Here is a 19,643-nt window from a genome sequence, read left to right as displayed (position 1 = left end):
TGTAAAATTCGATGAAATTACTAAAGAACCTAACCTAACTCAACCTCAATACCAAGCAATTGATTTTGCTAGAGCAAGCACTGATCTAGGGGGAGCAAGTGAAAATCCAATAGACGAATACGAAGTTGAACAAAATCAACCATAAGAACAATCACAGCCAAGAACAATAAGAGTCAGCTCAGACCACCCAATTGAACAAATTATAAGTGACCCAAACCTAAAAGTTCAGATTAGATCATCTTTCAAAAATATAAGTAAAATATCATTAATCTCTAAAATTGAACCCAAAACTATAGAAGAATCCCTATGTGACCCAGACTGGATTATAGTCATGCAGGAAGAACTGGTCCAATTTGAGAGAAATGAAGTCTAAGACTTAGTACCACTACCTGATAATAAAAAGGTAATAGAAACAAAATCGGTATTCAGAAATAAACTAAGTGAAAATGGAGAAATTATTAGAAACAAGGCTAAGCTAGTAGTTAAAGGGTTTAGTCAAGTAAAGGGACTTGACTATGACTAAACATATGCTCCAGTAGCCAGACTTGAGTCAATTAGAATGCTATTGAGCTATACAACCTATAAAGGATTTAAGCTTTATCAAATAGATGTTAAATTCGCCTTCTTAAATAGACTAATAAAAGAAGAGGTTTATGTAGGTTAACCACCTAGGTTTGAAAGTATAGATAATCCTAACCATATCTTTATAGATAATACCAATTAAGAAAGTCTTATATGGTCTTAAACAAACGCCTAGGGCTTGGTATGATTAGCTGACCTCCTACCTAATCTCCAAAGGGTTCAACTAAGATCAAATTGATCCAACTCTATTTGTAAAGTTAGTCAAATAAGATATCTTTATAGCCTAAGTATATGTAGATGACATAATCTTTGGTTTAACCAACTCAAAATTTTTACAAGAATTTATAACCTAATGGAATAAGAATTTGAAATGAGCCTAGTAGGTAAACTAACTTACTTTTTAGGATTACAGATTAAATAAACTAATGAAGGAAACTATGTTTACCAATAAAAATATATCAAAGAATTACTTAAAAATTTTGGAATAGAAAATACAAAAGAAAAAAACACCAATGACAACTAACACAACCTTAGATAGTGATCCAAATGGAAAACCTGTGGACCTAAAATACTATAGGAGTGGCATATGTAGTCTTTTATACTTAACTGCAAGTCGACCTGATATCTTGTTTGCAGTTAGCATATGTGCTAGATATCAAACCTGTGCTAAGGAATCCCACTTAACTAATGTAAAAAAAAAATTAGATATTTAAAAGGAACACCAAATGTAGGAATTTAGTATCTTAGAACACCTAATTTTGAACTAATAGGCTACTTAGACTCCGATTATGCTGGTTGTAAACTAGATCGTAAAAGTATAAGTGGTAGATGGCAATTACTTGGATCATCACTTGTCAGCTGGTTTAGTAGAAAATAACACTGTGTTATTTTATCTACTACTGAAGTCGAGTACATAGCAATGGGCAATTGTGTAGTACAATTATTATGGGTGATGTACACATTAAAAGACTTTAACTTAGAATATAAAAATGTAAAAATCCTTATTGATAATGTCAGTTCAATCAACTTAACCAAAAATTCAATGCATCATTCAAGAACTAAATATATTGAAATAAAACATCATTTTATTAGAGATCACATCGCCAAAGGAGACATTGAATCAACTATGTTGAGTCCAAGTCAAATTTAGCTGATATTTTCACCAAGCCACTACCAGAATCTGAATTCAATAATTTAGGAAGACGATTGGGAATGTGCATGATAGACTAGGACTTTTAAAAATAAAATTTTAAATGATTTGCAAATTCTAGGAAAAGTATTTACTTATGCTTTCTAAAAATTTCTATTTCTCTAGTGTTGCAAAATTATTGTAGCCTTAGTTTAGATCAAATTCATAGAAAGCATGATCCTATAGATCTAGAAAATGAGTATCTCATAAACACACTAGGTCTACCTTGGTTGTGTATTCAAAAATATAGAATGGTATGAGATGCATAGGCCTCTTGCCTGGACTTAAGATACTTATATTAGTACATCAACATAAGTCTGGGCGAAAACACCATAATACAGTGATCAAGTTAAGTAATCCTCCTTAATAAACAATAAGTTCGATCAAATCTTGCTTAACCTGACTAACCAAGTTAACACTACTATCTTCTGGTAGATAGTTAGTAATTAATGGTTAGACATGCACTAAAGATATTAGTAATTGAATGATTATTTTCCAAATAAAGATATCAGATTAAGGAAGAGAATTTGTCTAAACAATTTAAAAATAATTTTATTTTTTTCCAGAATCTTTTTTTTTTTGTTTCTTTTAGTACTTTAAAAATTAATCTCAAACTGGTATGTCCTTAAAAGTACTTTTAAATGCTTTTTAGAAAAGTACAAACCTCTTGGAAGGTTCCTTGAAAATATTCAACAAAAATATTTTAGAAATTATTTGCAAAAATAGCTTTAAAATGTTTTGAAAAGTTGGAAAAATAGCTTTTTAGAAAAGCACAAAGTCTTGAAAGGTTCCTTTTGAAATCTTTTAAAAACTTCATTCAATATTACTTATAAAATTTAGAAAGTCTTTTAAATTACTTTGCAAGTACTATAATTTTTGTTAGAAAAAATTTATAAAATAACTTTAAAATTCTTACTTAGGAAATTTTTGACAAATTTAAATTAAAAATTTTTACACTTAAAACAGTTTACTTACTTCAAAAATACTCCTAAAAATAATTCCTTAGAAGATTTTTTTACCTTTGAAAATATTTTCAATCTTTTTTTTAGAAAAATATTTTTTAAAATTATTTTGAAAATTTTGACAAATTTTACTTAGAAATTTCTGAAGTTTCCTCTCAACTTTACTTACAAACTTTTTGGAAATCTACTCAAATATTTAAATTTTCCTTAGAAATTTTGTTTTAAATATTGACTTCAAACCTCTCCCTAAGTCTGAGATATACAAAGCATTACCTTCAGTTATTTTTTTTCATTATTGTATGACATTATTTATGTGTTTGCATTTCCTTTACCCTATTTCTTTTTATGAATGTCAAAGGGGGAGGAGGGTAAGGGTTACTGTAGAAAAACAACAAAAAATGTAAAACAAAATTAATCATTTGTTTATTTTTTGTCTAAATATTATTTTTTTCTAACTTTAACCCAGGTTGTCATTGTATCAAAAAGGGGGAGATTGTTGGTACAATTTGCACTAATGATCCAACTCATGTTTTGATAAATGATAAGGGGTTTAAAAAAGGTAGATCCACTACCTTAGCGGCCCCCCTAGTGTCGACCCCACGGATATGGAGGGAGATTCATGCAGGTACACAGGCCATAGGCGCATGACAGGATAAACCCCAGGTCGTCAGTTCCTGAGAATCCAACTGAAGTTAAAGTGTTTTATTGTCTAACATTTCTACCAAGTTTGCAGGAGTTGATTGTCTGAAGGACCTGACACCAGGCTGAAATCCAGCTAGGTCCGCGGGTCCTGATAGCTGATGGAAGTCCAGATAGGTCTGCGAGACTCGGGTCTGCAGGACCTAACAACAGGTCGAAGTCCAGTTGGGTCATCAAACCTGACAACTGGCAGTAAGACCTGGTGGGTCAGAGGCAAGTCAAGTGACTGCAAGTGGTAAGTGAAAGTAAGTAACTGGAAGAGAGATCCAGTGAGGATGCGTTCCCCATTGAGGGAACTGTAGGCATCGATCCAACTTAGGTCCATTTGGGAAACCTAAATTGAGGACTTGACAAGGTCCTGATCTCTTGAAGACAGGATTTAATTACTACTCATATTTTATTATGTTGTGCTAACTCTATGATCCGGTGATAAGGGTCCACCCTTCAGAGGGTCGTTGCCACGATGGAAGTCAAAGTCTGGATGGTCAACGCCCTTGTGATCCGATGATAAGGGCCCACCCTTCAGAGGGTCATTGCCACGATGGAAGTCAAAGTCTGGACGGTCAACACCCCTGTATCAACTCAATGTCTGGACCGGGGTGAAGGATAGCCAAGCCAATATCAACTCAATGTCACTACAACTAGGTCGTGTATCGAGCTTCCGACGCTCGGAAAACCATGTGCCGGCGAGGCACACGCCGAGCGGCCAGCTCGCTCGGATTTAAGTCGAACCTCAGAATTGGCGAAGCGGGAGCGCAATTGAGCAGTCACTTAAATGTATCTAGGCACAACAGTGGAGCTCAGACAGTGGGATGCTGGCCGAGCGGCCACCCCATTCGGCCCAAGGGCCAGACACCCGGATGGCTGAGGGATGGCCGAGCGGCCATCCCGTTCGGTCCACTAACAGACAAAAGGAGAATCAGCCGATATCTTTGTGGGAACTCGTGCCACCGACAGACGGCATGGTTGGTGGCATGGCAGGGTAGAGGATCGTATGACGGAAGCTTCCACTGTCATGTCAGAAATATGCTCGGGTCATTAAGGTATGGTGTTAGAGACACTTTCCTGACAGGTCTTTTTAGGGAAAGCTTCAAGAAGCGTGCACGCGTGCTCCCGGTAGCCCTATATAAGGAGCACCAAGCTTCAGCGGAAGTATGCGAAGATTACTGTAGCTACTGTTACTCTGCTTCTTTCGATTCGTTTCTTTCTTTGCTCCCACATCGCCGATGATTGACTTGAGCGTCAAAGGGCCATCGCCAGGGGAATCCCTCCCTGGCTCGGCACTGACGCTACTGTGGTTGCAGGTCTCTCCAACTCGAAGTCCACCAACAGTCAACAGGACCGCCACGTCCCCCAACGTCCATCACCTTGACTCTCGGACAGGATCACTCTGTTTTACAGGATAAAATATATTTTTCGATTGCCTGTATTAGCCTTTTCTTGCAAGAGGAGAAGTTGAAGAAAAGGGGTCTGGGCGCCCGGACCAGGCTCGCCCAGACGGGGTCGCAGGCACCAGGCAGTCCGGTGCCCGGACACGAAGAATTATCCACAAGCTGACATGAAGCACGTCGATTGGCCGAGCCATGTGGTCCAGGCGCCCGGAGGGGTTCTAGGCGCTCAGAATGGATCTATTTAAAGGCCTTCGACCAGGATCTTCTAAACAACAACTACTACGACTTTCTCTTCTGCTTAGTACTCCAAAAAAGCTCCTGCTATGCTGTGAAGCTCCCGGCGATCAAGATCCTTTTCTTTTGTTGTTGGTAACACTATTTTGTAGTTATTATACTTGAAATCTATAACAATTTCGAACTATTAGTGAATTGCTCAACGAAAACATTCAACGAGTGCAACCTTGGAGTAGGAGTCGTCGAAGGCTTCGAACTAAGTAAAAATAACTTATGTTAGCATTGTCTTTTTTCTTCCATTTTTCGTTGCGTAACTTAGTTTTAAATCAAATTTTCGACGATCGTTATTCCCCCCCCCCCCCCCCCCCCCTCCTCTTGCGAATTTCTGATCCTACAATATGATCCTGTCTGAAAACGGTAAAGACGACTGGATGGGGAAGTGGCTCCTCGATTGACCATGTGAAGACTCCGCTCCACTATACAACACAAAGAACATTAGTGCTGGTTCAGGGAAGAGGTCCCCGACATTGGCCCTCCGACGCTCAAGTCAGTCACCGGAATAGTAGAAAAGATGACAAGAAACTGTAGCAACAATAGAAGCTCTAGCACAAATAACGCATACCTTCGTCGGTGCATGGACCCTCCCTTATATAGTGCTCCAGTAACAGACGTGCACACTTCTCAAGATACGCGCATGTTTTCCCAACTATCATTTGAAAAGACATGTTAGAAAAGTGTCTTTGACACCATTCCTTAACAGGGCATGCAAATCTCTGACATGACAGTGAAAACTTCCATCGTATGATTTGTTTGTTGATCATGCCCTGTTGTCGACGACACCAACTCCTAGAAGGATACAATGAGCTAGGTAAGGGGTCTCACTGTTTGGCCGAGCGGGAGAGCCGCTCGGCCAGGATTCCCTTCCTAGTCAATCTCAAATGTTCTTCTCCACGGTTGCTCAACTCGGTAGGTTGTTCCTCGCACGACCGACCATGCAGTTTGGTCGGACTAGCCTTTGTAGGGTCGTCACAATTGAGCATCTGATGTCCTCTCCATAGTCGTCCCGATCAGATGAGCGATCTGCCCAGGCAATTAGCTTCCTGGTCGAACGAACCCTTTAGGCCTGGTCGGCTCGTTACCGCTCGCTCGGCCAACTTTGGTGATCAAACGACTTCCTACCTTTGATCGTCTTAATCTTGATCTTCATGTCCATTGTTATCTCCACCTTTGACTCATATTTGGTAGGCTCATTTTACCACCACATTATATAGAATAAATAAATGTAGTAAATTTTGGGTTTTGATTTTTTTTTTTTTTTTTTTTGGGTTCCCTTTTTTGCCTTAAAAATTAAGAACATTTTTAAAAATTCAACAAAATCCGAGGATCAAAATGGCGTTTTCCCCATCGACAGCATTTTGGAACTCAAGATGACAAAAGTATTAATAGTAGAAATCAAACACCAAAACAAAAATATATTGCCATATAAACAAAGGCGTGCGATTTAACAATAACTGTAATAATAATAATACTTATTATTATTGTCAGTTGACCCTCCTACAGTCTAATCTGATCTGCCCGCTCGGCCACGTCATCGGGCTCATCCCCGCCATCTTCTCCATCGCCGCCGCGAAGTCGTTCCTGAACGCCGCCGCGTTGTTGCTGTACATCGTCACCACCGAGTCCTGCGAGCCTCCGTTGAAGAGCTCCTGGTCGGACCGCAGCAGCCCCTGCCGGAGCATCAGGTTCTGGTAGTACGCGCTGTCGAACCCGGCCGGACTCTGCGCGTCCAGCGGCTCCCAGTTATCGTCTCCGAAGCCGCTGGCGGCCGGGCAGCTCTGCCGGCGCTGGGCCGCGAAGGCCGGATCCACGTCGGCGTCGCCGTAGAGGCGGGGCCGGAAGTTGACGCAGCGGGCAAAGCCGAGGGTGTGGGCCCCGGAGAGCGCGGTCATGTCCTGCGCGCTGAAGCCCTTGGAGACGAAAAGGGAGATGAGGCCATTGAGAGTAGCAGAGGGCGAGGGGAGCTCTCTGTTCGCCGCGCTCTGGCTCGCCGTCGTCGCGTCACGCCGGCCGAGCTGCACCATCCAACTCGGTCCTCCGAGCTACATACATACATATGCACCAAACAATCTAATTAATTTCCCATGCAAATTAAATTCGCACAAATAAATAATCAAATTCTAAACCTTAATTTGTAAAAAAAACGCGCGAGACAAAATCGATTACCAGGACGGTGCCTTCCCTCGCCGCGAGGGCGAGGATGTCAGCGCAGGAGACGATGGCGGGGCACGCCTCTTCCACTTTCGCCTTGATGCCGTCGATCACTTCGTAGCCGCGCAGCGACTGAGCGTTGGGAATCGCGTTCTTCTCGCCTGCGAACGCCGGCGTGTCGTCCAGAAGCACCGACGCGTCACAGCCCTGGTCGATTAGGAACCATGAATATATTCACATTAATTAATCGCATACATGCATGCATGCATATACATGTATACGTACGCTGACGAAGCAATCGTGGTAGAAGAGTCGCAAAACGGACGCACCCATCCGGCTCTCCGCCGCCACCGCGCTCCTCATCTCTTCCTGCACAATACTCACCAGCCCCGGGCAGCTGCTATTGTAGAAGTCAGGCGACAGGAACTGGGCATGAACGTATCCAACCACACTGCTGCTGCAGAGCAGGAACATTCCGAGCAATATTCTGCTGCAGGAGAAAGCCATGAACTAATTAATTACGAGCTTAATTAATGAAACACTAGCTAATTCGATGTGTATGTTGTAGTACTCTCTAAACAGACTTCTCTTGTATATATATATATATAGGTTCTTTGGTGGTCAATATTTAAGCTATATAGAAAATATTTTTGTCGAGTTAATGAAATCATAAAGTGGCATGCAGTTGGCCGGTCTTAATGATGATGTATATATCTATGCATGAGAGTGGACGTACTTTTGAAAAACTCGCCATTAGGTTAAGTTTCAGGTGGCTCCAAGTTTCTTTGTGATGTTAATTAGTGTAGACGCACGTAAAGGTTGAACTGCCCTCGAGTTAAACAACGACTGTTAGGTTAACTATATATCTATATATGCAAAAGACGAATTAACTTGCTCAAATGCTGTCACGGATGGACTTTATGCATGAGTTGCCCGTAGCCAGTCAACTGCCATAATTTCTTCATCGTCATGATTCAAAGAAGAGAAACAGAAAGAATAAAGTATTCTTTTTATATATTAGTAATATTGTTGTAGCCGAAAAAAACTAGCACAATAATGTGACTGATGGTGCTACTTCCGTACCGTACGTACGCTCGGGCCCCTCCTTTCCTCAGAGCTACAGTGGCGCGCAGGTCTGTGTTCACTCGGGTCTCGGTCTCCTGCTGGTCAAAGCACGTCGCCGTCGACGTGGCCGCGTGACCCCTCCGAAAGCTCCCGGGGGCATGAAGAAAAACTAGTAGCTCGAAAGAAAAGAAGCCTCTGAGCACGAGAAGATGATACCTTCATTTATTGTGGTCGGATCTTATATAGCCGTTGTGAAGGACTCTCCACGTGGACTGCCACATGGGACTTGCAGGCTACTGTACGAGCCAGATAGACAACCGCACGAGTGAAGCGCCGTGAGCTGAGTAGTCTGACTGAGCGGAGTGAGATAGGGGATTAGGGGTGATAGTAGTTGGGTACCTAGCTCTGGTACTGTCAGGCCGTTAGCAAAGTGTTGCTTAGGCGTAGGTTGCCTCGCTAGGGTTATACTGCGCCGGTCAGAAGTGTCAGAGGTTGAGGTTGAGGTTGAGATTGACGAAGACCCGCTCGGCAGAGTTCCTATTGTGGATCAGAACTGCTATGCACAAGTGATTAAGGAGAGAGCCATAGACGGAGCTCATAGAGGTCGGCTTGTCCGAACGGAGTTCCATATATAGGAGATGTCTTAGGGCATCTCCAATGCTAGATTAGTAAGAGGTTTATAAAATTAAAAGCAGTAGAGGTGAGGTTTAAGGTTTGTGGTTTAAGAGCATAGTGAAAATTCAAATATGTTCTTTTATTTTTAAATTAATGTAATAGGCATGGAGTCATGCAACTATATATTATGAATTGTATCATAAAAAATCTCACTTAGAATTCTAACAATTGGAGATGTTTCAATAAGTTTTTATAATGTTGATGTGACATATTAAAATCATTAAAAAAAAACTCATTTAGAGCTCGAACGATTGAAGATGCCTTTACCTGAATAGGGGGCAGAATTGCAAAGGAGATGTTTAACTTGGATGCGCTTTCTCAAATATATCACAAAGGTTGGGGCCTAGTGTGCCCCTTAACGGGTGTCTAATCTTACAAGGATAGAGAAGAGGGCAACAATTTTAATCGACCGAACCAAATTGATACAAAATAATTGTAAGACCATGCTAAAGTAAACATAGAAGCCAAACCGATCGGTCAACTAAACCCGGAGATTGGTCTACCGAATAATTAATGCATTAATGGAGAATTAATGCCAAATCTCGACGAATAGGGAAATTGCTCTGTTTGATCGACCAAACAAGATGATCGACCGATCGAATAATAAATGCTCATAAATGTATGAAGATCATATCTCGGCAAAGAAAGAAAGCAAGAGATTCAATCGACCGATAGTAAGATCAATCAACCTAAAAGAACAGTCAATCGAATGGAGTTTTAATCAACCGAACCATACTTATAAACGGACATCGAGATGAGTGGGTTCACCCAAGCTACATTAATGACCATAGTGATCACTGGTACGGGGATGAGAGTTATTTTTATGGTCATTAGCCTACATATCCAACGAAAAATATTGGATGTTAAATTTTATATAAAAATAGATACTCTTAAATCCTAAACCCTAAATCCTAAACACAGCATAATCGAGGTGAAAACCAATTAGTATAAATTGTCATACAATTCATGGTCCTCCTAATTAATGACAAAAAAAACCCACATTCTCCTAATTAGTAACAAGCTAATTAATTAACATCAACAACCTATAATATGTGAGTAGTATGAAATATAGCATGACAATCCTAATGGTTGCTCGTGAGTTATAATTGATTCCAGCGAGTTCCATTCAAATCCAACATGAGATTATAAACTTATAACTCTCATCAAAATTAACCACAATATCAACTTAGCAAGACTAACATCCAATTGTACCCCTAAAAAATAGCTAAAAGTAAAATTGTTAGATCATGTTGATTTTAAAATTAATTTCTTTGAATATATATATATATATATATATATATATATATATATATATATATATATATATATATATATATATATATATATATATATTATATATATATATATATATATATATATATAATCTTTTGCTTGTGATCGGTGTCCCATCACAAAGAAAAATTAAAGAAAAAACAAAAGCTTAATGAATTGGCAATGAGTTGGATATATCCTATGCAAGTGATCATAGAGGCAGGTAGTAGTTGGAGATTAATTAATGAGTTAGGGAAAGGGTTACAATGTGTCGGCAACTCAATGCATGAAGAGTGCACAACTAGCTTGCCCCGCCCCTTGGGCATGTCGCATGCATGATGCACCACATATATGAAAATAGATTACACACAAATTAAATTAAGCATTTCCTTGTTTTTTTCCTCTCAATTTTGTAGATCAACAATTATCATCATTTTGTCCCTAGTTCTCCTGACTTTCTGGTCCCAGGGCTTCAATCTAATTCATTGACTTTATGGCCTCAATTTTCTCTAATATCTTTTTGAATATATAATGTACATCATTAATTGATCTCAGCCATTTCTTTGAGAGAAGGATACCTATAAATACATGTCTCTATTTGCTTTATCTGTAATCATCGTTGAAATAGAAAACTCTCCTTATTAATCTAGCTATCAAGTCCTCTCAATTTCGCTTAACTTCTCTTGTTCTGATCTCTGGTAAGTCAAATTGAAAAGTGATGTTTAGTAGAGCTTTTACTTATTTAAAAGTGATTCTTATAAAGATTATTTTGAAGTTAGTGAGAAGTTAAAGTATAAAAAGTTTGGAAATAGAAGTTAAAAATTAATACAAGATAAAATTTGAGTGTTTGATGAATAATTACTTCCAATTTTAATTTTTAATTAAATGATAACAATATCCCTAAACTATATAAATTAATCTTTTTTAATTATCTAAATATAATTTTAATACACCATCAATAATGTATTTATATAATTATTAATATATTTTAAATATTGTATCAAAATTAATTTTTTTTTATAACATGAATATTTGAAAAAATATATAAAATTTAAAAAAAAATAAAAATATAAAAAAATGACAAAATTTATATAAATATACAAAAATATGTATAAAAAATTCTGAAAATGCAAATTATATAAAAATATAAAATATTATTTAAAAACTTATACTAAAATATAATACATATAATAAAATAAATACTCAAGTCAAAAGTGTGGTAACAATTATATAAAATGATAAATTTATTAAGGACATAAATATCAACTTTTAATTTTAGACCATAAATAAAAAAATAAAAAATAAAACAAAATATCAAATTCATACTTCTAACTTTTGAGTAAAAATTATAGAAGTTAAAATAGAATTTGACATCCACAAATACTCAAAAATACTTCCATATAACTAGAATTTAAGAAGTACTCAGTAGAACCTCTACCAAACACTCCCTTAGTACCATAACCAAATTCCCACCATTAACTATCCAAGTTGAGTGTTTAGAAGCATATATGGCCTTAGAAATATAATTTCATGCACTAATTAAAGAGCTAACCTAGCTACACAAGGCAAAACACTATTTATATCCAAAAAAGATATAACATAGCAATATTCCTTTTTTTGGTTTTTGTTAAATATTGACATTAATGCAATAATATTCTAATATATATCCTTTTATATATCAATCCTCCTATTAATACTATCTTATCCTGATTCACAAGGTATGAAACCGAGCGTCAGCAACTTCATTATATTCATCCAGAAATTAAGAGACCTGTGGGGGCTCATGCACTTAACTTCATCCTCCACCTCTCCCGACGGCGATAGCAAACAGACAATCTATTAACTCTATTGCAGCTAGTATTGCAACTCTCCTCATCGTAATCTTATCAGCTTGTTAAACAATGTACAGAGAATATATTGTCAGAATTGACTTTCTGTTGATATTCTTTCTTCGATTAACTTCCAGCACATAACTGAACAAAAAGATTTGCCATCTCTCAGAAAGATATATACACGAACCAAATTGGTGAAGAAACAAACAATCTAGCAAACTGGGGAATGTTTGTCCTACATAGATTCTTGTGAGAGAAACAAGAGAAATTGAAGGCGATAGATTAAGTTGGTTGTTACTTTGACCTCTCCACCAGATCCAAAGAGTGGGGCCTTATAGTCAACGTCTCGCTTCGACCTTATCTCTAGGCCAACCGTCTGTTGTGGTGATGTTCATTCACAGCAGTTTGCTTGTTTAAAACAAAAGTATATCAATGATATTTCAGCCTTCCTAGCTAATACAATGGGACAGGCTAGACGGGATATATATATAATAACAATCGGGTGATAAATTCTAATTTTTATTGTTGGGATAGCGACGGATGTATGATTGTCGCTAATTGTGACGGATAATAAATTATTCGACACTTCAATTATATTTATAAGCAAAAGATAAAATCCACATACATATAACATGTAGCGATAAAATATTTAATTATCCGTCACTATTAGCTATGGCCGATCAACAGCTGATCAGTGCTAGGGCTCGGCCAACACTGCTCAACCACGTCCGACATTGCTCGGTCTCGTCCGGCACTAATCGGCAAAAATATAATTATGTTTGCATCGTTCGAAAATATAATTATCATATTTAGAATATGAATATAATTATCATATTGATATTACTTGCATAATTAACTATATTCAAAAATATAATTATTCTTAGTTTGACAGGATTAACCATGTTGAAAATTTTATTTCCATTAGGATACAATGCATATAAACAAACTTTAGATGTATAATAGGTTAGACAATGGATTTATCAGTCAAGAATTTTTTGCTGAGATTGAAGAGTTTGTGAACTTCGCTAAGTCTTATCCAGAATGTTTGAATGGTGTCGAGTTAAAGTGTTTATGTAATCAACGCATATGTAGAAATATGACTTTCCGTGATGAGGATACAGTGAAAACTCATATATGTAGGTATAGGTTGTTCCAAATTATTACAACTGGTATTGTCATGGAGAGTCGTATGTATTTGAAGAAATTGGATCTTCCGTTGCTTTGTCATCCTGCTTGATTGCTCCAAAGGAATCATCAATGCATGTGAATACAATGCAATCAAAGGTTTACGATGCAATGAATGCATATGATCAATCGAATATAGAGGAAACACTACGCCTGAAGTTCAGAAAATGTATGATATATTGAAGGCTAGTGAGAGAGAATTATGGAAAGGTATTCCTTCTAGTCATTCTCAACTATCAGTTATTGCAAAATTACTAAACATGAAGGCAGAACATCATAACGAAATTATGATGAAATGTGTCAATTGATGACAGAGCTATTTCCGGCTGATAACTGCATGATTGATAACTTCTACAATACGAAGAAATTGATTAAAGATTTGGCTTGCCAATAGAGAAGATTCATTGTTGTATCAAAATTGCATGATCTTTTGAAATGAAGATAGGGAACTTATGGAATGTAGAATATGTAATTACTCTCGTTATAAGTAGAATAGTCGTATGTCTGGGAAGAAGAAGAAAAATATTCCCTTGAAAGTAGTCATATATTACTTCCCATTAACTGCTAGGCTCCAACGCTTGTATGCATATGCTCCAACAGCAAGCCACATGAGGTGGCATCAAAATCATGTACATGAAGGAAATATAATGTATCATCCTTGTGACTCACCAATGTGGAAATATCTTGATACAATATTTTCTTCCTTTGCAATGGAATCACGTAATGTGAGACTTAGACTTTCTGTAAATGGATTTCAACCATTTAGAAGTTATGGAGAACAATATTCATCTTGGCCAGTTATATTAACATCATATAACTTACCTCTATGGATGTGCATGAAAGACGAATTCATGTTTTTTACTGTGCTTATTTCAAATCCTCATAATCCAAAAGGGCAAATAGATATTTCTTTAACAAACTTTAATTGTTGAGCTGAACAATTTATAGAATGTAGGGTCTGAGACTCATGACATTGAAAGTAAATCAAACTTTATAATGCATGCTTCTTTGTTATGGATGATTAGTGATTTTCCAGCATACTCAATATTATCAGGATTGAGCACGACTGACAAGTTAGCATGTCCACATTGCATAAGTGAGTCTGATGCATTTTCATTGTCTTGTAGTGGAAAGATATCCCAATTAATAATTATCAAAAAATTTTATCAATTGATCACCCATTCAAAAGAAATAAGAAAATTTTCAAAAGGAATGAAATAATTACGAAACTTCCTCTAATATCAAAATCAGGTGAAGAAGTTCTTGATAAAATTGGCAGTTATAGATTTTTTCTAGCATATTAGGATTATTCTGATGATATAAATAAATATGTTGTTAGAGTGAATAAGTGTGGTTGAAGGAAAAAAAAAACATATTTTGGGAGCTATCATATTGGAAGTATTTACTCATTCGGCATAATTTAGATGTGATGCATGTTGAGAAAAATTTCTTCAATAATATCTTCAATACTGTGATGAATGCTCATGGGAAAACTAAAGATACTACAAAATCACGTGATGAATTAAGACAATTAGTAAATAGACCAGAGTTACATCAGAATTAAATAAATAGGAATTTCTGAAAGCATGTTATACAATAGACAAAGAAGGTAAGTAAGCATTATGTACTTGGTTGAAAGCAATCAAATTTCCTAATGGATGTGCCTTGAATATGTCTCATTGTGTTGATACGAATAGGTTAAAAATGTTTGAAATGAAGAGTCATGATTGTCATGTGTTTATACAAAGACTAATTCCAATAGTATTCCATGATCTTCTTCATAACAATGTTTGGCATGTACTTATAGAGTTGAGTCTCTTTTTCAAAGATTTGACTTCAAGGGTTATTATGTTCGTAGATATGCTTTAGCTTCAGACAGACATTACAATGATACTCTATAAGCTTGAATGAATATTCCCACCTAATTTTTTTTATTCTATAGAACATCTACCTGTTCATTTACCTTATTAGGCACAACTAGATGGTCATGTGCAATATAGATGAATGTACTCATTTAAAAGATTTTTGAAAAAATTAAAGAATAATGTTCATAACAAAGTAAGAGTTAAAGGATCAATATGTAATGCATATTTGATTGAAGAAGCAACTTCCTTTTGCTCTTATTATTTTGCCAATTATGTGAAAATGAGACATCGTAAGTGTCCTCGAAATTCTGATGATACTTAACCAACAAACCCAGAGATGCTTTTTATTTTCAAGTTTCATGGTAAGACAACGGGTGCAACTGTTACTAGACGATTACATGAGCAAGAATATCATGCTACGAGAATATACATACTCTTAAACTGTGAAGAGGTGAAACCATGCATAAGGTAATAGTTCAAGTATAAATATAATACAATATTGAAGAATATTTGACATCCTATCTAATATTTCCTAAAATTACCTTCTTTGACAGCTTTTATGAACAACAACTACATCTACAAAATCTATCAATAAGTACAAGTGAGGTAAAGACCAAGTTAGAGGATGAATTTGCATATTGGTTTCAAATTTATGTAAGTTAGCGATTAAATTATTTATTTTATAATGCAACTGTATTATATATGCATCTAATTTATATAGTTACTACTGCTATAGGCGAACGGCCATAGAATATCAAATGTGCAAGATGAAAGACAAAAAAATCTTGCATTAGGACCTCTTCGTAATATAATAGTCCACTGAAGTTATTATGTTAATAGCTTCAAATTTCATGAGGCCCAACGCAATTCACAAAGACATATGTATAATTCTGGTGTTTGTGTAAAATGATCTATAAACAACAATGATACTTAATTTGATTATTATGGTAGACTTGAGGAAATCATCGAGATTGAGTATCCAGCTTTACCTTTAAAAAGATGTGTATTGTTCAGATGCTCATGGTATGATCCAACTCCAAGAACAGATACTAGAATGCATGATTTCTACAATTTAGTTAAGGTTAATGCAAATAAAAGATTCAACAAGTTTGGGTCTTTCATCTTTGCTGTACAAGATGGTCAGGTATTCTATCTTGAGTACCCAATAAAGAGAAGAAGACCTAGTGAATGGTTAGCAGTGTGTCAGATAAAACCTCGGTCAACCATAAAAATGTCGAACACCATAATTGGCCAAAACCATGATGCATTTCAAAATAAAGAAGTCAATATATACTCAGTTGATTCAGAAATACAATCTACATCACAATTACTTTAGATGTTAATGTCACTTACGAGGAAATAGATGATGGAAAGATGTCTAGCAGTGAGAAAGTCGATATACCAATGGAGTCTAGCGATGATAACTTACAAGGTGTTAATTTAGATAATTCAGAATGACATCAAGTGATTAAAAATAATTAACAACATCATGGTGTATTTTATGAATTTTATTTTTTCATCTCCCTACTTGGCAATATTATATCAACTGTGTATATCTTATACTATGATTTTGCATATATAGTCATGTATCCAGCACAAAGACCACGTGGTGACCAGATTACTTTGCGAGTTGTTGGTGATTGGTAAGTAATTATATATTTGGTAACTATTTTAGTATTTTAGCTTCTATTTAATAATCAAACATATCTAATACAATATTTTTCATGTAGTTTTATCCCAGATCGTCACCAAGTAGCATCATATATATCAAAAAAATTTAAAGAACGATTGTCTCCTGTTGGTACTACATGGTGGCTCGTAGACTAGGATATGAAGAATTTTTATTGTGAAGAATTTTTATTATGAAGAATTTTTGGTAAGTATTTAGAATAGAAACATATTTGTAGTTAACATGATATTAATTGTCAAAATATATTATTGCAGAAGAGGTATGTTTGGGAGGAGGGTCAGGAGGAAATGTTTTAAAAAATGTGGACTACCTACTACTCTAAACTGTACAGGGACATGTTGTACAAGTGGAGGCAGAGAAGCACCAGGCCATCTGATGAGGTCCCTGATGCAGTTTTACAGTCTTGGTGAGCGATTTGGGTTGCCCAGCATTGTCATGACAATTCAATGATTACACACAGTAATCGTAATTCATAGCCTACTGGACCGAGCACCAGATCACAAGGCAGACTGTTGGATCTCATTCGATGGTTGAGCATGTCTCTGACTTGGTATGTTTAAAATTAAGTTATATAAATATTTCTTACATATGTTTTGTTATTAGTTTTAATGTATTTATATTTTTGTACATAGGTTGCTCAATTACAGAGATCTCCCACTTATTGGGAGATATTTAATAAAACTCATAAGAAGAAATATGGGTAATTTGTCGATCAACATTCCTTAACAATTAACATAAGAATATTAAATTTCATGAATATATTTGTACACTTTATGTGGAGGTTACCAAAATTATTATTTTGACACAGGAAACAATGTCTACTAGAGTTGTTGAGGCGTCTTAGCCTGGGGTAGAGGGAGAGGGGTCACAGCCTCTTTCCACCGATGTAGTGAATGACATTTATTATGATATCATCTGTGGAAAGAAGAAGACACTTCTCTATGAGCTTGGCTCTCAGGTCAAAGTTATGTATGAGCGAATGATGACTCCAGGGATCAACGGTCGTCCTACTTCCTCCTCCTCATCTAGTAAGGTACGAGAATTACGGAAGGAAAATGAGGACTTGCGGACTTGACTATCATCATTGGAGCAAATGATGGTTGAGAGGAATACGAAGATATGGGAGATGCGGCAGCGACAGACTCAAACTGAGGAGATAGTTAGTCATATGAAAGCATTTGCAGCGACATTCTCTCCGAATTCATTGATGGTTGCCCCGCATTTTTTGGAGTCCCAGGATCCCAATGATTTCTCTACATAGTAGATTATTTTAAGGTATATATCATTTATATTAACTTTTAATTTTTGCAAAAAATAATTTTTTTTAATAATTATGTGCATATCTGATTGTATTATACATTTCCATAATCATTCTCAAATTTGGCATATTTTTATCCTAGGGATGCAGGTATGTATTTTTAAAGAATGTTAGTTAGCTAAACTACTTATTAGTTTAAGATAAATAGCTATATCTTTTATAGTTTAATATCGTATTTCCTATTCACAACTAATCTTAAAGAAATTTCATGCAGGATGGAGAGATGATTTTGTTCCTTATTTTGATTATGATGTATTGTATTGGATTACTTTATATTGGACAAACTTTATCTTGTATTAAATTCAAACTTGTGTTTGGATTTACTATTATGTATCTAGTTCATTTTAATTCAACTAGATTTTATGATGTTTGTGACGTGTTGTGCATTTGTTATGTGTTGTGAGTTTGTTATGTTGTAATTGTTAATATGTAGTGAGTTTATTGTGAGTTTTGTTATTAAGTATTATGAGTTTATTGTGAAAACCATCGCTTGTGATGATTGGAGTGATTTAGATTCATATGTAAATAGGGAAAATAGAAAAATAAAAAGAGAATTAGCAAACTATAGTAGCGACAGATGTTTGACTTTTCCTCGCTAATAGCTATGGACGTTTGACTTTTTATCATTAATAGTGATAGATATTTTGTAAAACCATACAATTAGCAACAATTTTTTTTAAATATCCGTCACTATTAGCGATGGAAAGTCAAATATCTGTCGCTACTATCACGGTTGTCATACCTTTTATGGTATGTTTTGATACATAAAACAAGATATTAGCGACGGAAAATTTAAATATTCATCGCTATTAGTAGCAGAAATTTAAATATCTGTCACTAATAGCGACATATGTTTAAGTTTTCTGTCACTAATAGTGATGAATAATCTAAATAACTATCATTATTAGCGACAGATATTTAAATTTTCTATTGCAAATATGTTAACAAAGATTTTTCCTTCGTTTGGCTAGTAGCAACGAAAATTTAAACACCCGTCGCTATATATAGCAACGAAAATATAAATATTCATCGCTACAGTATCAACGACTGAAATTTGCACGATGGGACGCTTTCCATCGCTATATGTATTTAACGACGGATAAATTCCGTCTCTATTTCCTTCATTTTTGTAGTATTTATTTTATTTTATTTTATTATTATTAATCAAGTTTTTTTGTTAATCCGGGTGTCTAGATCATACTAGTCCTGAAGGTAGGCGGCTCTTTTCCTCCAAATTAAGTGCTTACTTATGTCCAAGCCGAGGATTGATTTGTAGTGCTCTAGGAATCCACTTTGACGCCTTACAACTACATCGTACTCGTGAGGACTTAATCAAGTTTTTGTTTGTCTTGATGTTCATTGTTTGATATGGATATTTGTCATGATTTTACATTATCTAACTAGAATATTTATTGATCATCTAAGGACATATTCGAATCATCTTAAACGTGTCTCGTACCATCTTAAACATGTTCT

At 35.9% G+C, this 19,643-nt stretch overlaps 1 protein-coding gene across 1 annotated transcript; it reads right to left on the bottom strand.

Annotated features, from left to right (window-relative positions):
• Positions 1-6,521: 6,521 nt before the first annotated feature.
• LOC122013234 (peroxidase P7-like) lies at positions 6,522-7,811 on the bottom strand. Its single transcript, XM_042569588.1, has 3 exons — positions 7,551-7,811; positions 7,281-7,472; positions 6,522-7,156 (listed from the first exon to the last, which is right to left on the bottom strand). Exons 1-3 carry the CDS (start codon positions 7,770-7,772, stop codon positions 6,599-6,601), a joined length of 972 nt encoding a protein of 323 aa, XP_042425522.1. The 5' UTR covers positions 7,773-7,811; the 3' UTR covers positions 6,522-6,598.
• Positions 7,812-19,643: the final 11,832 nt, after the last annotated feature.

This window comes from Zingiber officinale, chromosome 1A, assembly GCF_018446385.1.
Source record: "Zingiber officinale cultivar Zhangliang chromosome 1A, Zo_v1.1, whole genome shotgun sequence".
Classification (NCBI taxonomy): Eukaryota; Viridiplantae; Streptophyta; class Magnoliopsida; order Zingiberales; family Zingiberaceae; genus Zingiber; species Zingiber officinale.
The sequence above is the reverse complement of the archived record's forward strand: the minus strand, read 5'-3'. Positions and strand labels throughout refer to the sequence as shown.

What these genes read in the sequence shown, in the direction of transcription:
- LOC122013234 (XM_042569588.1), bottom strand. Translation starts at nt 7,772, where the DNA reads ATGGCTTTCTCCTGCAGCAGAATATTGCTCGGAATGTTCCTGCTCTGC. An exon ending in ACCACGATTGCTTCGTCAGC is followed by an intron (nt 7,473 to 7,550) that starts GTACGTATACAT and finishes CTAATCGACCAG; the next exon opens with GGCTGTGACGCGTCGGTGCT. An exon ending in CGAGGGAAGGCACCGTCCTG is followed by an intron (nt 7,157 to 7,280) that starts GTAATCGATTTT and finishes GTATGTATGTAG; the next exon opens with CTCGGAGGACCGAGTTGGAT.